The sequence below is a fragment of the Sus scrofa genome, chromosome 2, assembly GCF_054392235.1.
Source record: "Sus scrofa isolate SSC_HxYL_T2T_F1_AM1 chromosome 2, Sscrofa_HxYL_maternal_Yorkshire_Landrace_v2.0, whole genome shotgun sequence".
NCBI classification, from domain to species: domain Eukaryota; kingdom Metazoa; phylum Chordata; class Mammalia; order Artiodactyla; family Suidae; genus Sus; species Sus scrofa.
The window spans coordinates 87,497,373-87,520,900 of NC_139384.1; the positions used below are offsets into that span (position 1 = coordinate 87,497,373).

General features: G+C 55.3%; 1 protein-coding gene across 6 annotated transcripts; it reads right to left on the reverse strand.

The window, feature by feature from the left end:
- Positions 1-891: 891 nt before the first annotated feature.
- Positions 892-22,565, reverse strand: DAZAP1 (DAZ associated protein 1). 6 transcript variants are annotated; one of them, XM_005661387.3, is made up of 12 exons: positions 22,333-22,565; positions 15,587-15,627; positions 14,923-15,089; positions 13,973-14,038; positions 12,162-12,269; positions 11,592-11,640; positions 8,627-8,709; positions 5,849-6,002; positions 4,450-4,479; positions 4,212-4,352; positions 3,232-3,408; positions 892-1,807 (listed from the first exon to the last, which is right to left on the reverse strand). In XM_005661387.3, the coding sequence occupies exons 1-12, from the start codon at positions 22,359-22,361 to the stop codon at positions 1,635-1,637; spliced, it is 1,218 nt and encodes a 405-aa protein (XP_005661444.1). In that variant the 5' UTR covers positions 22,362-22,565; the 3' UTR covers positions 892-1,634.
- Between the last annotated feature and the right edge of the window lie 963 nt (positions 22,566-23,528).

Genomic DNA, 23,528 nt, shown 5'->3' on the forward strand with positions numbered 1-23,528 from the left:
TCTAAGAGCTGAGCTCAACTTTCCTGCCTGCAGCGAGCTCAGGGGTGGGACTTTCTGGCTTTCTTTGTTCATTACATCATCCTAAGTCTGGCACACTGAAGCCATCCAAGGCATCTTGGACGAATCAGTTTTGTTCTAAAATCTTTTCTTTTTTCTTTTTAGGGCTACACTGGTGGCATATGGAAGTCTCAGGCTAGGGGTCAAATCAGAGCTACAATTGCTGGCCTACACCACAGCCACAGCAATGTGGGATCCAAGTTGCGTCTGCAACCAACACAGCTCACACCAATGCAGGATTCCCGGACCCACTGAGCAAGGCCAGGAATTGAACCTATATCCTCATGAATACTAGTTGGATTGTTTCTGTTGTGCCATGAGGGGAACTCCTTGTTCTAAAATTCTGATTGTGCTTTCTATGACAGAATGGCCCCCAAAGAGGTCCTGCTCTGGGGACATGTCACTTCGTGTGGCAGAGGGGACTTGGCAGGTGGGAACTTGTCCCGCTTCACCTCCCTTGCCCTGGAGTTCCTTCTGCATCTCTGGGATCCAGCCTCATTTGGACTTGAGCTGCCCCTCGGACCCTGTGAACATTGGCTGGTGGGGTCCTGACACCCACTCTACCCATGCTAACTGCCCAGTCTGTGGAGTGTCCTGTCCAACCACAGTCCAGGTTTCACTCCTGCAGTTGTGGGGGAGGCCTGGCCAACCCCACCCACATTTGTCTAGATGCCCAGGAAGTGGCCACTGAACCCTGGAACCCAGGGGCTCCCGCAGTCAACCTGCAGCTCTGATCAGCCCCCCCCCAGGCCTGTAGAGGGGAGGCCTGCCCTACCCCCCACATCCGTGGGAAGGGGCTCCTCCCAGCAGGGGGAATAACACACACAACGTGGATTTCTAATCCAAATGCACTTTCTTTATTCAAACTGGTCAGCGGGGACGCCCTGAAGCCACGTGCGTGGGAGATCAGCTGGCCAGGCCTCCTGGTCCTTGATGCTGGGTCGGACACAGGTGGGTGCGGCCCCACAGCGCACCTGCAGACACTGCCAGGCACGCCAGTTGACAAAACCAAGGAATAAACAAAAAACAAAACACACTCAGTAGATTTCTTCTTTCAGCTCCCAGAGTTTCTGGACCAAAAAGTCCCAACCCTCAAAGCCAGGAGTGAGAGACTAAAATTGCCCCTCACCACCACCAGTGCCGACGGAAACCCTGTTTTAAATTAAAAAATAAGCCAGTATACATCGTAGAAAATTTCTCTTAAAAATCTCACAATTTGTAAATGTATATTTTTTTCTTTTAACATAAAAGTTTACAATATACGGTAAAACAAAAGGCTCAGGAAAATAATTTCAAAAAAAAGGAAGAAAAGAAACCTGAAGATTTGAATTAAAGCTGAAGACTTTTTTTTAAACCCTGTTGTTGAACCAGTGACTTTTTTTTTATTGTGCTGATGGGTTAGAGAAAGAAATATATTTAAAAACTTCAGTCCAGACACCCACAGCCACCTCCAAAAGTTTCTCGTCCCCCCCTCCCCCCAAGGTCGAGTTGATATTTCAGCCAAGTTTGTGATTGTCACGAGTTCACAAGTTTGAATCCTGGGTCTCAGCTGCCTGACGTCTGTTAGGCGCCGGCAGCTAGCGTCGGTAGGGGTGGAATCCTTGTACGTTGTGGTTCTGACCGCGTCCAAAGCCACTTCCGCCTGCAGGGGGACCCCCCGAGCCCGGCACTGAGGGGCCCCCATAGGAGGGGGGCTGCTGGCTGGGGTCTGAGAAGCCCTGTCCGAAGCCGGCCAGATCCTGTCCGTAACCTGTGGGGAAGAGCCCGGTGAGCTGGGGCTGCTTCTGCTTGCCCTGGCATCCATGGAGCAGGGAGAGGGGGTGGAGGGCCCACCTGGGAGACCTGGCCAGCTTTCTCTCACAGGAAGAAAAGCAGTGCCCAGACCCTGTGGATCCACTAGTCTGTCCCCTTCCCACTCATTCACTCCCCAGGCTCAGGGCTAGGGACCTAGCAGCAGATGCAGCCACTGGAAGGGCCTTTGAGCTTGAGACAGATTAACTGGCCTGCCTTGATGGACCTTGGCCTTCTAGAAAGCTTGTTCTCAAGTGGAACACACAGTAAATTCAGTGTAACTTTTTGGTTGGTTTGTAGCACCTGCGTATATGGAAGTTCCCAGGCTAGGGGTTGAATCAGAACTGCAGCTGCCAGCTTACACCACAGCTCACGGCAACGCCAGATCCTTAACCCAATGAGCGAGGCCAGGGATTGAACCCTCGTCCTCACTGTATACCGATCGAACTCTTTACTGCTGAGCTACAAGGGGAACTCCTCACCATAACTTCGGAGTTGAGAAAACATCACAAACCAGCGGAAGACAGAGTTCGGTCCCTGTAAAACCTGCCCAGGTCAGGCAGGCCCCTCCTCCAAGCAGGACCAGACCCCCTCACTCATGGCAGAGTAGGCCCGTCTCAGGGTCCTGGCTGCCCACTGGGCCTGTGGTGCTGCCCTGCAGTGGCGGCCCGTCCCCGAGGGCACAGCTGGGTCCACCCCCGCCCAGGGCAGCAGAGGAGGTGGCGTCCGTGCTTGGGCGCAGGCAGTGGGGACCAAGGAGGAGGTGCCACCTACCTAGGCCACATCACTGCTCAGCCTGACCATAAGAGTGTAAACAAAGTGTGGGCCGAAGCCTGGCAGGTCTGGAGAATAGGTACCCAGGCCTGGCAAGAGATGAGACCAGGGTGACTGCCCCAGGGGGCCTTGGCAGAGAGGTGGGGGCAGGGAGGGGCACACGCTTGCTCTCAGCGACACTCACATGCCACCGACTCATCCTGCTCTGGGTGGGATGGTCCCCAGGGGAACAAGAGTATGTGACCTAGGGCTTCTGGGGCACCTGTTCAGGTCAGGAGACCCAGAGCCCAACCTGACCCACATGAGCTCCTCCCATGAGCTGCAGCATCTGCTGGATGAGCATCTGCTGGATGAGCACCCTTGGAGAAGCCTGGTACAGAAAGCACATTCCCGCCTGCCCTGCACTGTGCATTTGGAAGACCCAGATACCCCAGGCTGAAGGCTTGCAGGGCCCAAACTCACAGGCCCTAGACACCTGCCATGCCTGGCTGCTCCTCACCAGCACCCTAGCAGAGGCTCGAGACACCAAGAGCCTTCCTGTCTCAGGTTTGATGGAGCCAAGGTCACCCGAGCCCTCCAACAGCTGACTCAGGAAGGGAGGCCACTCACCATACTGACTGTATGGGAAGTCAGGCTGGGCTGTCGGTGGTTTGCTCATGTCCGGGGCGGCTTGAGAAGGAGGTGGTGGGAAGGCCAGAGGCGCTGCCCCTGGAGTAGCCGGTGGAGGGGGAACCCCTGGAGGGGCAAACTGATCTGGTGGGGGAGGTGGAGGCCCGTAGCCAAAACCTGCAGACAGGAAAGACAAAGACATAGTGCAGGCCCAAAGCCCAGCCCTCTGGAGCCACCCAGACAACTTTTGGGGGGAGGTGGGGCGGGGGGGCAGTTAGGCCCCGAGGACATGCATGGGCTGGACCCCAAGCCCCAGGAAACAAACCCCGCTGGCCAGGCAGAGAATGACCAGCAACCAGCCTGGCAAAGCGGATAGAGGGCACATCCCCCAGCAAGAGATGGTGGTTTACGCAGGGACACCCTTTAAACCACGTGGTCTGGGAAGACGGTAAGAGGATGAGCTGTCACTGAAGGCATCATGCCCACCCTTAGACACCCAGCTCTGATCTGGACTGGGAGTGGGCAAAGCCTTTCTGTAAGGGCTGCACTGTTGTCAGGTGGCCCAAAGGCCTGCAAACTCTGGTGGGTCTAACTGTGGCAGGGCTGAGTGGGCACATTGCCCAAGGACTGAGGGAAGGCAGGATGGCGACACTTTCCAATGGCCCAATGACATACTCAAGTGATCGATCACCTGTTGGCCCTACCAGGTCAGGTGAGGCGTTTTATTCCCACTGGGCAACTGGTCACCACAGGGGCTAGTGGGGTAGGGATGCCCCAGACTAATGTTCGGCTCTCCCACAGCACAGAGCACATGTGTTACCCCCTCAACTTGAAGTACAGGGTGAGCCCTACACCCCGACCTGAGTGGAATCTCTGCTGTGACACGTCCCAGGCCACCCTCCAACTGGGGCCAGCTGGCAGGTGAGCAGTGGAGCACCCAGCCAGGCTCACCTGGCCCAGCCGCAGGCCTTTGCACTTACTGAATTGCGGGGGTGCGCCGTAGCCCTGGGGAAAGCCCTGAGGAGGGGGGAACCCTCCTGGAGGGGTGGACACGATGTAGGAAGTGAAGGGTGGGGGTGGTGGGGGCGCTCCTCTTCCCGCAGGGGGCGGTCCGTAGCCACCTGGAGTACGGGGAGACAGAGCAGGATGAAGACAGGCAGGTGCTTATAGCCCCACCCCCAAGGCTGTTCTTTCCCTTTTCTCCAAACAGGGACTTACCTATTGCCTGTCCTGCTGGCACCCACATTCCTGCACAGGAAACAAAGAGGAGTTGGTATCTTGTCAGCCACATGGGGGTGGCTGGGGACCAACCCCCCCAGCCCCACCCCTCCTGTGGGACCTGGTGTCCTGACATATCCTGGGTGGAGGGGAGACATCCGAGAAGCTCCGAGCCTCCTAGAGGCCCTCAGCTGTTCAAGAGAATTTGTCACAGGAGAGAGTGGGGATGCCCACAGATCAGGGACCTGGGCTGGGCTGGGGGTTAGTGGACAGGATCCAGGGCAGGCCTGCGGCCAAGTGCTGGCTCTCTGCCTGTTGGTGGGTGTGGGGGCACCTGGTCTCACCAGATGGTTTCCTACAGCTGGAATAAAATATTATATGTATATAAATTTGTGTGTGTGTATATATATATTTACATTTATATATAAACATATGTATTTTGGCCAAGGATTGAACCCAAGCCAGAGCAGCAACCTGAGCCACTGCAAGGACAATGCCACATCCTGCTGTACCACCAGGGAACCGCAACACTATAAAAGCTCTGGAAATTCCCATTGTGGCGCAGTGGAAATGAATCCAACTAGTATCCTTGAGGATGCAGGTTTAATCCCTGGCCTGGCTCAGTGGTTGGGGATCTGGTGTTGCTGTGAGCTGTGGTATAGGTTGCAGATGTGGCTCAGATGCTGCGTTGCTGTGGCTGTGGTGTAGGCCGGCAGCTGTAGCTCTGATTTGACCCATCCGATTCAGCCTGGGAACTTCTATATGCCACGGGTGCAGCCCTAAAAACCAAAAAAAACCAAAAAAAAAAAAAAAAAAAGCCAGCTCTGGAGAGACCAGAGCTGAAGTCTCAAGCTGGCTCTGGGAGCTTGGGGCACCAGGCCTCCCCAGGGGTGGAAACAGAAACAGGGATGGGACAGAGGCTCCTAGTCTGGGGACCCTGGCCACCCCAATCCTCCCATGAAGTTGTCCCTAAAAGCTCTGCCGACTCCAAAGTGAGGACCTACAGCCCAGGGAGCAGGAACAGAACCAAAGGGCCCAAGAAGCCGGATTCTTTGCTTCCTTCCCACTGGGTGAAAATCCCACTCTTCTCCAAGGTAAGGCCAAGTCCACTGGTCACTTAGCTTCACTTGCTTGCAGTCGGGGTAGACGCCACCGAGGCCCTGCCCAGCATTCCCACCTACTCAGCTGCTTGGCCCTTGGCCAGGGTCTCACACCCCTCAAGATGGACTAGGTAAGGACCCAACAGCCAGGATGGCTTTGCCGCATATCCCCTTTCTTGCTCCACAAACCAGCAGCGATGGTGCCAGCTCCTAGGAAGAGCACGTACCTCTGCTGGGCAGGGGACCTCAGGGCTGGATGGGGAGGGAGCCCGACAACTCAATGCAGTCAGCAGCCTTACCTTGCGGGCCGTATCCTTGCTGCCACGTGGGTGGGGGCTGGCCTGCCCAGCCGTTGGCGGCATTGGGGACGACCCGGCTGCCCCACTGGCTGGCACCCGGCTGTCCTGGCGCTTGGCTTTTGCTGTCCCGAGGCTCGGCCCGTTTAACTTCCACCTAGACAAACCGAGCTCTGGTTTAGGGAGACACCGAGCGTCTTGGACCCCCTTCCCTTCAGACACACCCTCAGGTAACTTACAACTACACTTAGCATCTTATTATGACTTAAAACTAAATACTTAACTATTAACCTTATTTAGGCCACTAACTTTTTCTTAAAAAATTTAAAAAAATTTTGTTTATAAAAAATGTTTCTCAGGTACAACAGATACAACTGTAAGACACATAGAGCCCCTGCCACTGCAGAGCAGGGCTGGGCACCAAGAGCCCCTGAGGTGTGAGCGTGACAAGGGGTCTTTCAGTCAAGTCAAGGCCACGCTCATCCTCCTTCAATGGCCTCATAAGCCTGGGGACAGAGGCCAGGGTTGTCCCAACAACTGCAGCCCTTGCCACAGGCATCTCTGGCCACACTGGCCCCTCCAGAGCCCCCACCCTGCCTTGCGCCTTCAGCTCATACCTGAGAAACACAATTGGTTTACTTAGGTTTTTATTTAAAATGTCTAATGGAAGATAAAGACTTACCTTCCCCAGGCTAACGCTTAAAGAATCTCAATTAACTCAAAATGTCAGAGGGAATGGATGTGATAAGAGAATCTTACATTACATCTAACAAAAAAGTAAACAAACATGCAATAAAATGGACATTTGAATCAGTAAGCAATCTTCATACTGTGTTAGGTCAGCAGCCCCGGGACCCTGCCTCTGGATGTGCTGGTAGCCAGTACCAAGGGGCCAGATGGGGGATGGACAGGCCTGCCCACCCCCTGGGGCTGGGCACCAAGGCTGCCCGGTGCCCTCACACAGCCTTTCCAATGCGGGCAGATGATGGCAAACCCCAAATGCAGGGCTGCCTCGGCATTCAAGATGCCCAGTTTTTCTTGTCTGTAGGATAAATTTAATGAGAAGAAAGAGACAATGGATGTGCCTGGAGTCCTCCGTCCCTGGAGTCTCACAGTCTGGTGAGCCAAGGACCATGCACTCAGAATCCTATCGATGCTGCCTGAACCCCTTCCTGTGAGAGGACAGACATGTGGTGGACTAAGGCACAAAGACCTCACCTTCTGATGCCCCAAAGATGCTCAAAGGATAGGAACACCCTCCCCCCTCCCCACAGCTCAGGGATGTGTGACAGCAGGACCAGAGGACCCATTTCAAACAACTCAAACTAATGAGTCTTCACACTTTCCTTATTGGAATGTTGTTACTGCTTACAAAACAAAGCAGCCCTTGTGATGTAAAAAAACCTCTCCTACTCTTTGTATGGGAACATGAATGCAGATACCTGCACTCAAGACAAGGGCTCAGCCTTCGTCTCATGCAGACCAGACTGGGACACAGCTGGGTCCTGCAAAACTGGGCTGGGAGCAGATCCCTGCGCTCTGCAGGTTTCTCTGCCTGGAAGGCCCTCACTCCCCAGCAGTAAATGCACAGGACCTTATAGCACAGGACACAGTCTCTGCACCTGCATTCATAATAGCACACATCCGTAAAATGTGCATGCTGGAGTTCCCATCATGGCTCAACAGTAATGAACCTGACTAGTATCCATGAGGACAAGGGTTCGATCCCTGGCCTTGCTCAGTGGGTTAAGTATCCAGTGTTGCTGTGAGTTGCAGTGTACATCGCAGACATGGCTCGGATCCCATGTTGCTGTGGCTGTGACACAGGATGGCGGCTACAGCTCCGATCTGGCCCCTAGCCTGGGAACTTCCACCAAAATAAATAAATAAATACAATCAGCACACTAACTTATAATTCAGTGTCAACGAATGTCTAAAACCAAAAGCACAACTGTGCTTCCTTCATGGCCAGGTTCAAATGGAACTGATTAAACCTACAACTGAAACTCAGCCTCCTTTATGTAAAAAACAGCCCTGCCTGCTGCTGTGTCTGCAAACCATGGGGTTTGGGGGACACCCATGGGGCCAGACCCCCTCCACACCTTAATTGACCCATCAGCCAGGGCTTCATCAGAAGGGCTGGGCATGACAAGTGGGTCCCGGGGAGCCAAAGCCTCTGCAAACTGCAGAATCCCCAGCGGTGGCTCACTAAAGAGCTAAGGTCTCACAAGCTCCCGGGACTGGGGAAAATGAGGGGCTGGGCCACCTTCCGAGGTTCCCTCCTTGGCAGCAACACAGTATGAAGATGAAACAACCAGAGGTCACTTGACTGCATGGAGTTAAGAACTACCAGGAGCGTGTGGTCGGTACCGAGTTCACAGTAAGTGACCCAATTTAGAAACCAATCCTTCAGGATGTTTTCGATGCCTTCAGTTTTACACGGAACCTGTTCTCAGAGGTTCGCTGCCCAGCACAGTTCGGGCCACACGGGACAATCGGGGAGGGGACACACATCTGAAGGAGTGGTCAGTGAAACCGAGCCTGAGGCAACCTGTGACTTCACTGGACGCCAGCCCGCCCACCTGCCCCCCAGGAACTCCAGAGCAAGGGGCTCCAGCGCAAAGCTTGCTCCTGCAGAACCAGGCCCAACCCACAGCTGTGACAGGGTCCCAGGATGAATAGCCTGGCCCTTCTGTTAAGGGAGTTTCATTTCCAGTGAAATCCCTAGGTTGCCTAAGACTTGGTTTGGTCTTAAGGTAAAATAAAACTACAACTACACACTTTTTTGCCCATGATGTCGTGAAAATGCATGTTGACAGCCTGGTCCACTGATTGTTCGTCCTCGAAAGTAATAAATCCAAAACCTAGCCAACGACGAAGAGTGAATCAAGGTAGCAGGGTGTTGTGACACAAAACAGGATGATGAACAGTATTAGGGACGGGCCGAGGGATCGACCGAGGGTTTCAGCGAAGCCAGTGTGTGAAGCCACAGGGCCAGGCTCCGAGCAACCAGGAGATCTCAGCCCTGAGCAAAGTTCCGCGTCAGAGCCCACCTCGGGACAGCCCAGGGCATGTCACAGAAAGCAACGGCCCGGACAGTGGGGTGTTGAGGGCCCGGGTGGTTCAGAGAACACTGATGGAGTGTGTGGTGGGTGCGCTTCCGCTTTTCTGAAACCCAGGTCCTCCCCCTCGGCTTGCAATCACTTGCAGCTAGTGCTGACAGCAGCCGTATATCGCTCTAGCGCATTAAACAGAGGTACGTCTCTACCAGTTAGAGCCTCGCCAAGCTTGCCCAACGCTGTTGGGTAAGCCCGAGGAGTCCTGCCAAGGTAACGTACGTATGTATGCAGGTATCTATCTGTACGTGTCTACGTGAATAAATACACAGAGATACAGGCCACAACGGGTTCCAGCAGGTCAAACACTGCTGTCGGCAGCAAGAGCAAGAGGCATCATGTCATCAAAAAGACAATTTTCAAGGGGAAAACAATTTAGCGTTTTCCAAACACAAGAGTGCAGTATAAACGAAGTTTGCTGGTCTGGTGAGCTCGGCCGCCCGGCTACATGGCATGTCCAGTCCTGAGCCTGCTGCTCTGGCTCCCTGGGGCCCATCTGCACTGAGCACTAGAGGAAACTGGTGGCAGGCAGCTGCCGGAAGACCCCGAACAACAAAGGACTGGCCAGGGAAGGGCCAAGGGCTGAGAGGGTCGTGGGGGAGGGGAGTGGCCCAGGGAGGAGCTCAAGCTGGGTGAAGAGGGGTGTGGGCCACAGTTGTAGGGACCACATGGAAAGATTCCTGGCAGAACTGTGGTGGTAGAAAGATGGAGACAAGGAGAAGGCAGATCAAACATGAGTGATAGGCTCACAGGGAGGACCACATCCTCTCTGCACATGTGTGCCTGAGTGTGACACGCACGCATATGAAGCCTGTACACAGCGGAGGAAGGATGATGAACACAACAGAGGAGACAGGAGCCAGAGTGGCAGGAATGTGGGGACAGTGGCCAGGGACCAAGTCATGGGATGGAACACTCAGATGGGCCGAGAGATAGGGATGGGAGAGGAGACTGCAGAGGGGGCTGGGGAAGGGGAGGAAGCAAGGGTGAGCCTTCTAGGGTGCCTACTGACCAGCTGCTGTTCTTGGCCTGGCTCCTGGCCCCTCCTGCCTAGCACTGGGGGCCCCACGGTCAAACGGTATGAGCCACGCAGGAACGCAGCCCCAAGGGTCACGCCCATGCGCCCTCACTGCCGGCTTCCTCCTGCCTGGATCCCCAGTCAGGTGGCTGGCATGCCCCCGGGGCCCAGGTGAGGATGAGGACCACAGGCAGCCCTGTGGGGAATCTAAGAGCAGCCTCAGGATCCCCGCATCCCGAGGCATCTCAAGATCGGAGGCAAATGGTGGAACACAACATGGGTGATGAGCGGCAGGTTAAAAAGTGAACATTCTCTCCAAGTGCAGGAGGGTCTGAAGCCACAGGGCCGGTCCTGATAGCGCAAGAGGCGGTGAGTCGTGGGGAAGGACCCCGGGGTGGGGCCTCTAGGGACGCGTCTGTCTGTCAAGAGGCGACATCACCGCTGAGGAGCGGAACAGAAACACACTGAAACTTCGTTTACACCCCACTGGAGCAAAGCCCGTTCCCTCCTCTGACTGCGGGACTGGCCTGTACCTGTGTGATATAATTTAGCACCTGGAGAAGAGAAATCTAAAGAGATATCGTTAATCACAAACAATTCACAGAGAGAAAAGGAAAAACAACTTACTTAACATTACTGTACTTTACTATAAACACTTAAGTATGTCACTAAGCAAGTATGTCTACGTTAAAATTAAGCCTAAGACTTAACAGCTTAATAGACATGAAGTGAGGATATGTTACTTAATCATGGAGTAAGAGGAGATGAGGTTCAAATGGCAAACTATTCTCCAGCATGGCGGGCGCATGCTGCGGGCGGCGCCGGCTCAGGCTCGGCTGCCTCAAGGGGTGGGGCGGGCTGCAGAGCCTAGACGCAGATCAGCTCAGGCTGCTGGTCCAAAAGCCGTTCAGGAACCAAAATATAGAGGCAGGGACAAATAGCAGCAGCCACAAAAGGAAAAAAAAAATTAAAAAGAAAGAAAAAGAACAAAAAAGGAAAAAAGAAAACAAAGAGTAAAGAAAAGAAAAAAGAAAAAAAAAGGGCACGGAAACTGGGTGCCCAGTGTCCCAGTCCCGCAAACCAATTTGGACGTGCAAGTGTGGGCAGCTTGGGAAGCCTGGTGGGGTGTGCCAGGCAGCCCTCCCCCTCCCCCTGCCTGCCCCACTGACTTAGGGGAAAGAGAACCAGGAAACAAGAAAAAAGCATGGGATGGATCAAGGAAACCACGTTCAAGCCGAGCTGGGCAGACCTAGACATGAAACGGGACTCCTGACTTTGTGGGAGTGAACTTAAAATAGGAGAGGTCGGGAGTGAGGAAGTTCACGATTTAAAAGAAACACTAATCTTTCAGGATACACTTAAAAACAGAAACCATGTTGAAATTCATGTCCAGTTGTAAAAACTTCAAAAGACCGAGCTAAAAAACAAAAAGACTGTACCGTCTGACCTTAGGAAGCAGACAGGCTGGGGGCTGCGTGGGGAGGGACTACACTTTAATCATTTGTCTCCAAATCACCCTTTTCTGAGGCAATGCTCGCTACAACCACCACCTAATTGTGAAATAGTTTGCCATCTGAGAGGGAAGGTCAAGGACAAACTCGATCTCTTTTACCTCGAGGCCTCTGCTTCTCCGCGTCATAGATCATGACCACTTCTGTGACCTGGAAGAGAGACGGGTGTCTGAGGACGCAGGCCCACGGGGCCTCGAGCAGGTGGAGGATGCTTGTGGGGCGGGGGCGTGGGGACACCAGGGGTTCAGGGTCCTCAGCAGAGAGGTAAGAGCCGTGTACCTTAGGGAACCAGAACTGAGTTCCCTACATGACCCCCCAAGGAACTCTGAGCCCACATAAGATTCTAGAGGATTCAGCTTTTTCCAGAAATCCAGACCACCTCTGGTCCTGGGGGCTGGGGAATGATGGACACAACAGCCCACTGAAGCCCTTTCTTGCTCTCTGGTCCAGCACTTCCCTCCATGGGGGCTGCAGCCAACTGGGGGCCTCCCTGGAAGCCAGTCTGTCCGGTTTCCAGGTGCCTAGAGGAGCCATGAAGACTCCTGGGATGTGAGTGGCCATGAAAGGAAAGGTGGCCTCTGGTACAGTTGGTCTGGGGAAGGATCCGGGAACAGGATACAGGCCCGCCACTCCCACCCTGACCAGCAGCTGCTGGCTCAGGGAGGACTCACCACTCCAAATTTCTTGAAGTATTCCCTGAGCTCTGTCTCACCACAGTTGTGAGGGATTCCACCGACAAATATCTTATTGGATTTACTGTTATCACTCCTGGGTCCTTTCTGCTGTTTCAAGAAGGAGAAGATGGTTAGTTGAAGTGTGACATGGGGACCTTGGGGTGCTCCCCACAGCTGGGTGTTGCAGCCTCTGAAGGCCAGAACCAAGCACCTGGAGATTCCAGGGCTACAGCAGGGCTCAGTGCCTCATACTCAGAGCTGCAGAACTGTCGAGCTCTGTGGCATGAAACCAAGAGCTTTCGGAGCAAAGAAGGAAAATCAGGGTGGCATGTACAAGGCAAACTGAGACTAAAGAGGATGGTGCAAAGTTCCAGTGACTGAGGCTCACTTTCGCCTTCCCTGCCAAGACCCCACTCTCTGCGGACAACCTGCAACACCGCCTCTTCCCACTATTCAGCCCCCAGCCACAGGGGTTCTGAGACTGCACTCTGGGCACTCTGGGGGTAGGGGTGCACGCAGGGCTCGAGGCCCATCGCCTGTGCAGCTATTAGGGCTCCTCTGCCTTCCTGAAGCTGCTGAGACTGGAGAATCAAAGTCGCATGGAACCTGAACCTTGCTTGGACCCCAGTCTCAAGAGAAGAGCTAAGACAGGCCTGTGAACAAACCAAGTCTCACAGCTGGCTGTGTGGACACACTGACTCCGGGAAGGCATCTCAGGTGTGGGGACAGGGTGGTGTGGCAGGTGTGTTGGCAGGTGTGGAACATGCAGGCAGAGATGGGTATACGCACAGTTGGCCCTCTGGAGCCTTGGGTTCTGCATCCTTAGATTCAACCAACGCAGATCAAAAATTTTGAGGGGAAAAAAAAATTCCACAAAATTCCCAAAGCAAAACTTGAATTTGCCACGTGCCAGCCAACAACTTCCAGCATTTACACTGTACCAGGTTATTATAAATCACCTAGAGACGGGTTACAGTATGTGGGAGAATGCCATGCTGCTTACAGAAGGGACTTGGGTATCCGTGGATCCTAGCATCCTCGGGGGGGGGTCTTGGAACAGTCCCGCGGATACTGTACAGGGATGACTGTACAGGTAATTGATCCTAACAATTAATGACTCTTGACTCTGGGAAGCCTATTTAGGTGTTCTCTCTACTACTCTTTTAATTTTTCTGTATTTGATACTTTATAACAGAGTTGGAAAATAAAACTTGGTCTAAGGCCCCTATCTAGCATCAACAAATGGGAGTCCTACTAGAAATGCAGGCTCCCAGGCTCCAGCCCAGCCCTATCCAGCAGGGCATTCTTCAAGAACAGGAGCCTTCTGGGTGACAGAGGGTGGGTCTGTTCCAGATGGCCAAATACCAGGGGCCACACATAGTTCAGAAAATCCCTGAGGTGGACTTTGAACTGCCCTGGAGGGGAACAGTCAGCAGAGCAGGACATGTAAAGGCCAGTAGAGAGCTGAGGAAGCTGGGCCTCCAAGCAGAGAGGTGAGTGGGGCGGAGAGGGTGCCTCAACACTTGGGCAGGCTGGGGTAGTCCTTCCACTTGGGAGGACTGGAAGGCTCTTGATGACAACTGGGTTGTAAGCTGTCATTTTTAAGGTAGACTACTAAGAACCTTCTTGGCTACAAGATAAAAAACTTGCAATGTCTAGTAAATCTCAGCAATTTTCAGCTGCTCAAATGTTAAAAGGGAAGGCCTCTGCGGCTCTCAATCTTAATGAGTAAGAGCACTATACCAAAGGCACATATTTCCTCCACCCCGGCTACGGAACAAGCAGGGAGGAGCTCCCCAGTCCCTTACCCATCCTTCCTTCGGCCGTGTCCTCTCCGGCTGCATCCCACGAGGTGTACATGGCTTTGGGTCGATCTGTTGGAAGTTTCAAAGGAGCCAATCTGTGAACACGAAGCTATCTTCCCCCGAAAAGAAGTTCAGCAGCAACAGCCAAGAGCACAGCAAAGGGGCCCAGGCCCCATCAGATCACCTGGGGTACACTCTGCCCAGAGTCCAGCCCAAGCTTGACCCTTCCCCATTTCCCACCCATGGCACATGGAAGTTCCCAGGCCAGGGACTGAATGTACCACAGTAGCAATCAGAGCCACTGCAGTGACAATGCCAGATCCTTAACCTGGTTAAGCCTGACCCTTTAAAACCAACCCGCAGGAGTTCCCATCGTGGCTCAGCGGAAACAAATCTGACTAGTAAACATGAGGGTGCAGGTTCAATCCCTGCCCTTACTCAGTGAGTTAAGGATCCGGCGTTGGTGTGAGCTGTAGTGTAGATTGCAGACAGGGCTTGGATCTGGCGTGGCTGTGGCTGTGGCCGTGGCCAGCAGCTACAGCTCCAATTCAACCCCTAGCCTCGGAACCTCCACATGGTGCGAGTGTGGCCCTAAAAAGACAAAAAATAAAAAATAAAAATAAATAAAACCCCACAGGAAAGCAGTCCTCAACACAAACACTACCAAAGCTGGGGACAGAGCTGAGCTGAGGAGCCACACCAAAGAGAGAGGAGTTTCTACCATGGCTCAGGGGTAACAAACCCAACTAGTATCCATTAGGATAGGGGTTCAATCCCTGGCCTTACTCAGTGGATTAAGGATCTGGCGTTGTCATGAGCTGTGGTGTATAGGTCGGCAGCTACAGCTCTGATCTGAAACCTAGCCTGGGACCTTCCATGTGCCTCAGGTATGGCCCTAAAAAGCTCCCCCATCCCAAAGACAGGGAGAGCTTCATTCAGGGGCGGACACTCACATTTCGGCCGTCGAGGGTATGTGGTCTGCTGGCCAGCACAGTGCCCACGCAGTTCGGGTCTTTGAACTTGACAAACCCAAAGCCTCGAGACTGGTTGGTTGTCTTGTCTTTCATGATCACGCAGTCCACGACCTCGCCATACTGGGAAAAGTAGCTGCGCAGCGTCTCTGCTCAGAGACCGGGAGAGACATACACATACACCAGGGTGTTAGGCAGGGTCAAGGCCAGTGTGCATGCACACACTGCTCCCCACCCGGCAGCCTGACCTGGAAAGCCCACCACTAGTAACCTTTAAACCAACCACTCAACTGATATGGGGATGATGGAGGAGGGAGGGGTCCAGTTGAGCAGGCAGGGCCCTAGGAGATAGGGCAGATCGCCTCAACTTCCAGGCTGCTGTCACAAGCTTCTTCCTGAGCCCTGCCTGCTCCACCCTCCACCCCGAGCTAGGAAACTGCCCTCCAAATTCCTCCCTGGAACCTGTCCTGAAACCTTAACATGAGATCAAGTTCCAAAGCCAATGATCATTCCTCTCTGCCTCAGCTAACTCCAGATCCCAAGCCCCCTCCTCAGGAACTAAGACAACACAGAGAGCCAGAACTAAAGAAACAAATTCATGCACTTGAAGAGCCAGGTCACAAGCCGGCTGCCCGTCCGCACCTACCTTGGGTGGTGCTCCAGTCAAGACCGCCCACAAAGAGCTTCCTGTAATTCAACAAGAAAATGAGGGTCAAGATGATTCTGCCTGAGGTGCTGCCCATCTGGCCCAGCTGAAGGTGGTAACCCAGGGGCATGGCCCTGGCATGGCTTTGTCAGTTGAAGGCATTGAAAAATGACTCTGAGATCTGCCAACATGGCGGGAGCGAGTATTATAACATCCAGAGTCACTCGTGCATGCTGACCTTTACCACAGTAAGAAAAAGGGCTCCTGCAGGAGACACAACGGGATCCCCCACCATGCTGGCCCCAGGGTGGGTTACAGCCAGGTTCCCTTTCTACCTTCGTAAATACTGTGAATTAGAAGTCCAGATCTCAAATCACATCCAACCAGAAAGGCGGCGGGTGGGGTGGAGGCTTGTAGGACCAAGCCTCGGATATCTACCAGTGGTCATGTGTAAGGACCCCCTCAGATCCCAGGCAAGGTCCCTGGAGCTCAGCCACAACAGGGTGGACTGGGCTGTCCATTTGGGCAGACACTCTAGAATGTCTGAGAGGAAAAGTTCTAGTGGTCATGCTGCCTTGTGTCTACGTGGTGCTGGGCACGTCCAGAACCCACTGTGCCCTCCTACTGCCCGCCACTCGAGCTGGCTGGGCCCAAGTGGACAGAGGCACTTGGCATGTCCCAAGAGGTCCCCTGTGTTGCAGCTTTTCCAGCCCTGGGCCAATATGACAGAGAAGGCAGGGAAAAGGGGCAAGGCCATCATACTCAGAGCTGGATCCCCGTGCTAAGTGAGGGTCCTCAGATGCTGGTGCATGGCCCAAACTTAGCCCCATTCCCAGCCAACCACACCTCGCTTGGCTCCAAGACAAAACGGTCTCTGGGATGCCTTAAGGAGTGACTGGGGGCTCTTTTCCACTGTGGCCTTCTCTCTGGGAAATTCAGTGTGTAAGAAACAGTGTCTCTGCCCCCAGACAGGGACCCACTGCCACCTCAACACCCCACCCCCACCCCCGCACACACAGGGCGCTGCAGAGCCCCTGGACAAGGAAGGTGGGTGTCTGGAGCTGTCGGGGAGCTCTAGAAGGGCCAGCACCAGGGCAGCAGGGGAAGGCTCACACTCAGGCCTCCTCTCTCTACATCCTACGCACCAAGTCAGGCCAGGCCTCTTCCTGCCTCCCACTGATCCTGGGGCCTGGGGCCTCTGTCCATTCCCCACTCCCCCAGGGCCACACCCAGGAGGGCAAGCTCGAAGCTGGCTGATGCCTCTCCACCCAGGCCTTCAGCACAGGCACAACTGAATTTGCTGTGGAAAAACAGTTCCAGGCAGAGAAGAGAGATTGCAAGCATTCTCAAAAGACAAAACCAAAACACCCCAATTCACCTGTATCTGACCCAGGCATGAAGCAGGTGTCCCTCTAGGCAACCCAACCCCCATGAGCCGCAGTTGTGGAGGAGGCAGGAACTGGTCTGACCAGTCCAGGTTCCAGCCCTCATTTACATTTCGAAATCAAACATTAAGGGGAAACAACTAGAAATGCCATCATCCCCGAAATTGACAAAACCAGAATCTGCCCAGTGGAGGAATGATGGTACAACACAGTGGAGGAATGACGGTACAACACGGTATTGATACCATGTTTCCTGATTTTATCACTGTGCTGCCCTGTTTTCAGAAATAGGACACATAGGAGCGTCCACAGAGGTGTCTGGAGCTGGCTTCCCCTGTAACCTGCACCTGAGGCACGGGCAAAAGGAGCACATTGGCCCATGGGAGTCTGAGTCCTGCCCTGGGAAGAGGATGCAGGGACCTGTGCTCCGATCCTTGTCATTGCTCTGCTGAGTCTCAGCGTACATAAACCACTAGATGAAGACTGCTCAGGGTAGAGAAAATGCCATGCCAGTGCCGTCCTGGGTGCTTTTCGTGATTCTATTTTCTATCCTCCTGCTTCTGGTCTGCAAAGCGCAGGCCAAAGGGTCCAGAAGACCTCAAGAGACCTCACTGACTCAAGGTGGCAGGGACTGCCAGGGGAGCCTAGACAGACTCACTCAGAGCCCGGTAACCCCAGGCACTGCTGGGCGTCCACAGGCAACGCAGATGAACAGACCAGCTGATCAACCCCAGCTCCCCCCTCCAGCCCTGCCCTGCTCTGAAGGGGACCAGAGCCACCACTCAGCTGAAGCAGGAAGTCAGGGCCCCTCAAAGACCCCACACCCCACAAATCCAAAGGGGACCTCCTGGCTCCATCACGCTCCTCCACACCTGGTGACCCAGAGTCAGGCTCTGTCACCCAGGGGACCCGCAAGAGGTGGTCTGCTCTCAGCACACTGCCTCCCACCCCACCCCTGCACCCCAAGAGTGGGGTGGCCGACTTCCTCCTGGAAGGGGCTCTATACAAGTGCCCAGACACCAGGCTCTGGGTAACACTCACCCTCTTCCACCTGCTGACACTGAAAACTGGTTTTGGATGACTCTGTTCCTGCCCTGCATACTTTAGGGCAACCATGTGGCATTTATACCAGAAAGTCAATCTCCAGCAGGTTCCCTTGCCCAGGCCGCCTGCACCCTTCCATCAAAGGCCTGTGTCCGCCCCTTCCTCACCTCGCCACACTGGTCCTGCCACCCTGCAGTCAGGGAGCCATCCCACTTCCGGGCCCTTCTATTGTGACAGACAGGAAGCCCCAAGGTGGCTGTTGGGGGCCACACCCAAAGCCCCCCCTCACTGACCTTGCAACCCGGACCTCCCTCCACCAGCAGTTAAGATCACCTCTCATCCCATAACACATGAACACCAGGCCAGGCTGTGAGAGGGGCAGGCACTCAGTACCCCAGGCAGGGCCACGGTGCCCAGGGCCTCTGACGGACAACTGCCCCCTGCCAGACCTTGGCTGGAGAAGGCATGCCGCACCCCCACAGCAGGAAGTAGGGGTGCAGTGGGCCAGCTCGCCAGGAGTACCGGCTCCCTGCTTGGCTTGGCCATCCAGGGAATGACCCTTGCCGTTCCTTGACCCTCCTAAGCCCCAGTCTGCCCTGCCCTGTGAGAGAACAGTTAGAGCCAGAACTACAAAGGTCCATCAGGGCCTATGGCAGAGGCTCTGAGGAGGGGCCACCACCCACCAGCTGCCACATGGAGGGCCTGTGCATCACCAGGTCAAGCAAAGTACCTCCCAAAGTCATGGACAACCCCTGGAACACATGCTGTTCCACACCCCGCAGTGCTCAGGACACCTTCAAAATGCTAAAGAGGAGCCCCAGAGAGAAGCACCCCATCCCTACCCCACAGTAAATCACCTCTCCCCCCTCAAAAGGTGCCCACACAACAGGCTTAGCAAAGTGAGCTGTGTGCTCCTGGTCTGCACCCTTCCAGGCCCAGTCAGAGCTCAAACACAGGGCCTCTGTATTCAAAGCCCTTGCAAATTGACCATCCCAGAAAGAGACTGACCCCGAAAGGTGCACAGGCTCCTCCTCAGGACCCTTCCACCTCCTGAAGTTGCTTGGGCACCTGCCTATATTGTCCCTGTCTCCTTGAGACAGCTCCCCAGTGCTGCTCCCCCAACCCAGCCCTGGGGCTCTCCCCCTGCCCCAGTCACGGCCAGGTGTCCCAGTCTCACCAGCCCAGGGTGGCCCAGCAGAACCACACGTGCCAGATAAAGCCTCCCTCAGACTTCTCTCAAGGCCTGGAGCTGCCGAAAGCGTCTGCCCCCAGCACTGGTGAGCAGCAAGAGGCCTCTGTAAGGCACCAAGGGTCTGAATCAGGGAGCTCTTCTGGACTTTCCAAGGCCACAGTGAGGACACAACCCTGGCTGCTGCCTAGCCCCCAGCAAGGTGAGTGCCTGTCCTGCCCAATGGCCCAGGAGGGAAGATGGACACCTGCCCATTGCACCCTGACTTCTTGAGGCCACATGTGACACCTGCTGCTCCTACCGTCCCACTGCCCTCAAGACCCAGCCCAGCTCTGATCTGGCCAACAGTGACAACCAGGACACTGAAACCATGAACCACCCCTAGCAGCGGTCTCACCAACTCTGTTCTCCCCTCAAGGCCTCGCTCATCGCTAAGCCAGGTTTTCCTTCAAAGACTCAAACTCAAGGGAGTTCCAGTCATGGTTCAGTGGTAAGAAACCCGACTAGTATCCATGAGGATGTGAGTTCAATCCCTGGCCTTGCTCAGTGGGTTAAACCTCTGACGCTGGTGTTGCTGTGGCTGCTGCACAGACCTGCAGCTACAGCTCTGATTTCACCCCTAGCCTGGGAACTTCCATATGCCATGGGTGCGGACCTAAAAAAAAACAAAACAAAGACTCAAACTCAAAAGTGCAGATCCCCAACCCAAGGGAACAGCACCCAGGCACAAGCTTCCTGAAGATGTGGGTCCCTGTCAAGGAAAGGGGAAGAGCCCCTCTGCCTTGGGAGGGGCTGACCAGATACCAAAGCAGAGGTGGTGTGAGGTGAGGGTGGGTGTCATCAGGGATCAGGACGCAGAGCGTCACATCCTAATAACATGCACCACCATCACTTCATCCAAGCACAACACACAACACACACACACACACACACACACACACACACACACACACACACACACGGTGACCACCCCAAGGTCAGCAACTATGGTCCCCTCGCAGGAAATGCCAATGTGGCCTGTCGTCAGGGAGCTGGACGGGGTCACAGGCACTATAGGAGCACAGTTACACAGAGCACTGAAGTCAAGTGAATCTGGACTTGCAACATCAAACAGAAACAAGGCTCCTACATAAAACTGAAACTGGTCAATTCTTTTAGACAAAGCAATAAAGTTTCTGGGACATCTGAGATCGACAACTTTAAAATTCAGGTTACTCAGGTTGCCAGGATGGGGAGGGGAACAGAGCCAGGCAAGCCCCTAATCCCCAACCTGGTTCTACTTCTTGCTGTGCAGCCTCCCCTAGTTGCCTGTGGGTCTGTGGTGCTGAGGGTGGAACCCTCCAGACAGCCTTAGATCCCAGGAGTTGTTGCAAGTTGTTGGGGAGAAATGGCAGACACCCCATCTGGCAGTCTCCTCCTCAAGGGGACACCAATCCAGGGCTCTCTTCCTTGGTTCATGTGGAGCAGCTGTGAAGCCACTGACTCTCCCCTGAGACTCTGCCCCTTTTCTGTGGCTCTTTCTCTCTCCTTACTTCCTAGCTTCCCATCGGAAGCACGCTGCAGCCTGTCATTTACCCAAAGCATACAACTCACCCTTCAAGTGCCTGGAGCTGTTTCCTAAAGAAACCAGGCCAGGAATTAAACGCCTTCCTTCTGGTCCTCTAAGTGGGAGGGGGTTTTTGGAGTGGGGAGGCCACAAATCACATTTGATGTCCTCTGGTATAACCTGCAGCTGGAGCCAGGCAGGGGCTCAGTGAGGCCAGCCACCCACCAGCAAACAATGACTTACTCACCAAATCAAGCATTTTGTAAACACCTCATCTGTTCAAAGCTAAGGCCACTGAAAAATGTACACAAGGCCACGGAAACCCAGCCCAGGCTGTTTTGCCATCTTCCCAGAATTTAACTGTAAAATTACGCTGATGCTGTAGGAGCCAGTCTCTGCAAAGAAAACTAGACCAAACCCCTAGACCAGAGCAGAATTGGATTTTCTGGTTCCTCTGGGATCACTTCTCTCATCTACAGCCCGTTTAGCATTAGGCAAAGCTATAATTAAAAGGGAAAACCTAGCTATAACAAACCTCCTCTAATAGCTGCACCAAAGAGAAAGACCTCTGAAGCAAAGCTGTCTGTCCACCGCCGTTTCCCTTTCTCTTTATCTTAAGCACACCCATGGGGGTTAGCTGGGGGCAAAGCAGAAAGGGGCTCCAACAACAAAAAACAGTTGCAAACAACCCATCAGGTGGTGTGGAGGCGCTGAGACGGTGGGCACCACAGGGCACGAGGAGTGCCAACCAGAGATCGGCCCCATGACCTTGGCCTTCAGCCTTCGGTTTGCAAACCTTCACTTAGGAGGACAGGGGATGGTGAAGGGGACCATCGCTCGAGTTCCGGGAGGGAGAAGTTGGGCGGCGGCAGAACTGGATCCCCCCGCACCCCGGCCCGCCACGTGCGCTGACGCGCCAAGTTTGTGCACGGGCTGGGGGTGCCCTGGATCCCTTGGGTTTCTTTTCGAGGTCCCCGAGGAGAAACAGGAGCACGGGGCCCCCAAAGGGAAACCCTGGCATGCCCGGGTGCAGACAAGGTGGTTCCTAACTGGGGGTCCGCCAGCCAAGCCGTAAACTCTAGCTTGGAGGAGGGGTCCGCCCCCGGCAAAAGACTGCGAGGGCTCCCAGGTTTCCACTCTGGGTTCCCGGCCAGGAAACAGCGGGGCGCTGAGACCGCTAGGACTCCCTGGGCTCCCGGGTCCCGCTCGGGGTCTCCAGCCACAAGGCGGCGGGACGCCCGGACCCTCAGGACTCCCAGACCCTCAGGACTCCCAGTTTCCATTCGAGGTCTCTGGCCACGAGGTTATCAGGACTCCTGAACACCTCCCCCGACTCCCCGGACCCCCAGCCACGAGGTAGCAAGGCGCTCTCCCCCTCAAGACTCCTCGGACCCTAGCTTCCTGTCTGGGGTGCCCGGCCACGAGGCGGCGGGGCGTCCGGCCCCCAAGGTTCCCTCCGCTCTTCGCAGCCCCCTGCCCCACAGCAGCCGGCTCGGCGCGGCCCCGCGGCGTGACCTTGACGGGCCGGGCGGGTCTGGGCGGGGGCCGGCCGAAGCAGCGGCGCGGGCCGGCGCGTCCTCACCCGATCTCGTCGGCGCCCGAGTTGTTCATGGCGGCGGCGGCGGCGGCGGCGGCGGCGGCGGCGGCGGCGCTCGGCGTCCGGGCCCCCTGGCTCGCTCCCGCCTCCGGAAGGTCACTGGCCCCAGCACCCTCCCCACAGCCGCGGCCCGGATCTGCGCAACGGCGACGGCCGCGCTGCCTCCTCCCCTCAGCGCCAACGGTCACCGCGCGCCCCCGCGCCCGCGCCGCCGCCCTGCGCACACCCGGGCGCGCTCCCGCACGGGGCCTCCGGGGGCGGGGCCAGGGGTGCGCCCGCGTGCTTGCGTGCGTGCGTGCGTCCGCCGGGGCCCTCGCTACCGCAGCTCGGCAACCGCAAGTCGGCCTTTCTCCTCGAGGGCTGCTAGCGTCGCAGTGGGGCACACTGGGAAATGGAGTCCTGCGCGCCGGCGGCGGCGCCGGCCCCGCCCCGAGGGCGTGCGCGTGCTGCGTGCGTGCGTGCGCGGCGGGACGCGTGCGCGGCCAGGCGCTCGGGGCTAGGCACTGCGGGGCGCAGGCGCGGCTGCGGCTTCCTTGTTCAGTCTCTAGTGGGAGGTGGCGGAGGCCTGTCGGTGTCGGCCGTGAGCTGAGGCCACGCCCACACCCCCGCGGAGCCGCTAGAGGCCAAGTTCTGCACCTGCACCTCGGTTGCGCGCTCTGCACCCCCGCCCCAGTCTCCCAGAAGATACAGACGGTCTGATAGACTCAGTTATCTGCCCAAGGTCACCCATTCAAGGGAAGAACTGGAATCAAATCCAATAGTTGGCTGTAAATCCAATGATTATGAAAACATACTGAGTCCCTGCCATGTGCCAAGCATTGTCCTGCCCTCATCTGTCCACACCGGTGGTTTTCATCCAGAATGATTCAGCCTCCCTCTCGTCCAGGGGATACTGAGCCATGCCAGTCACCACTGGGTGAGGGGGTGCTACCAGCATCTAGTGGGTGGAGGTCAGGGACTGGTAAATATCCTACAATGGGCAGGGAACGCCAAACCCAGGTCTACAATGACCCTATTAAAAGCTGATCTGTATGGTGGTGTCAGATAGTGGTCATGCTGCCTAGTGACTTTCCACTCACTGTCTCAACGTCTTGATAGCCTGACAATTAATTTATTCACCATAAAATTACATGAATGTGAGGAATGAAGGAACTAGGTCATAGGTAAGCAGTAACACATAA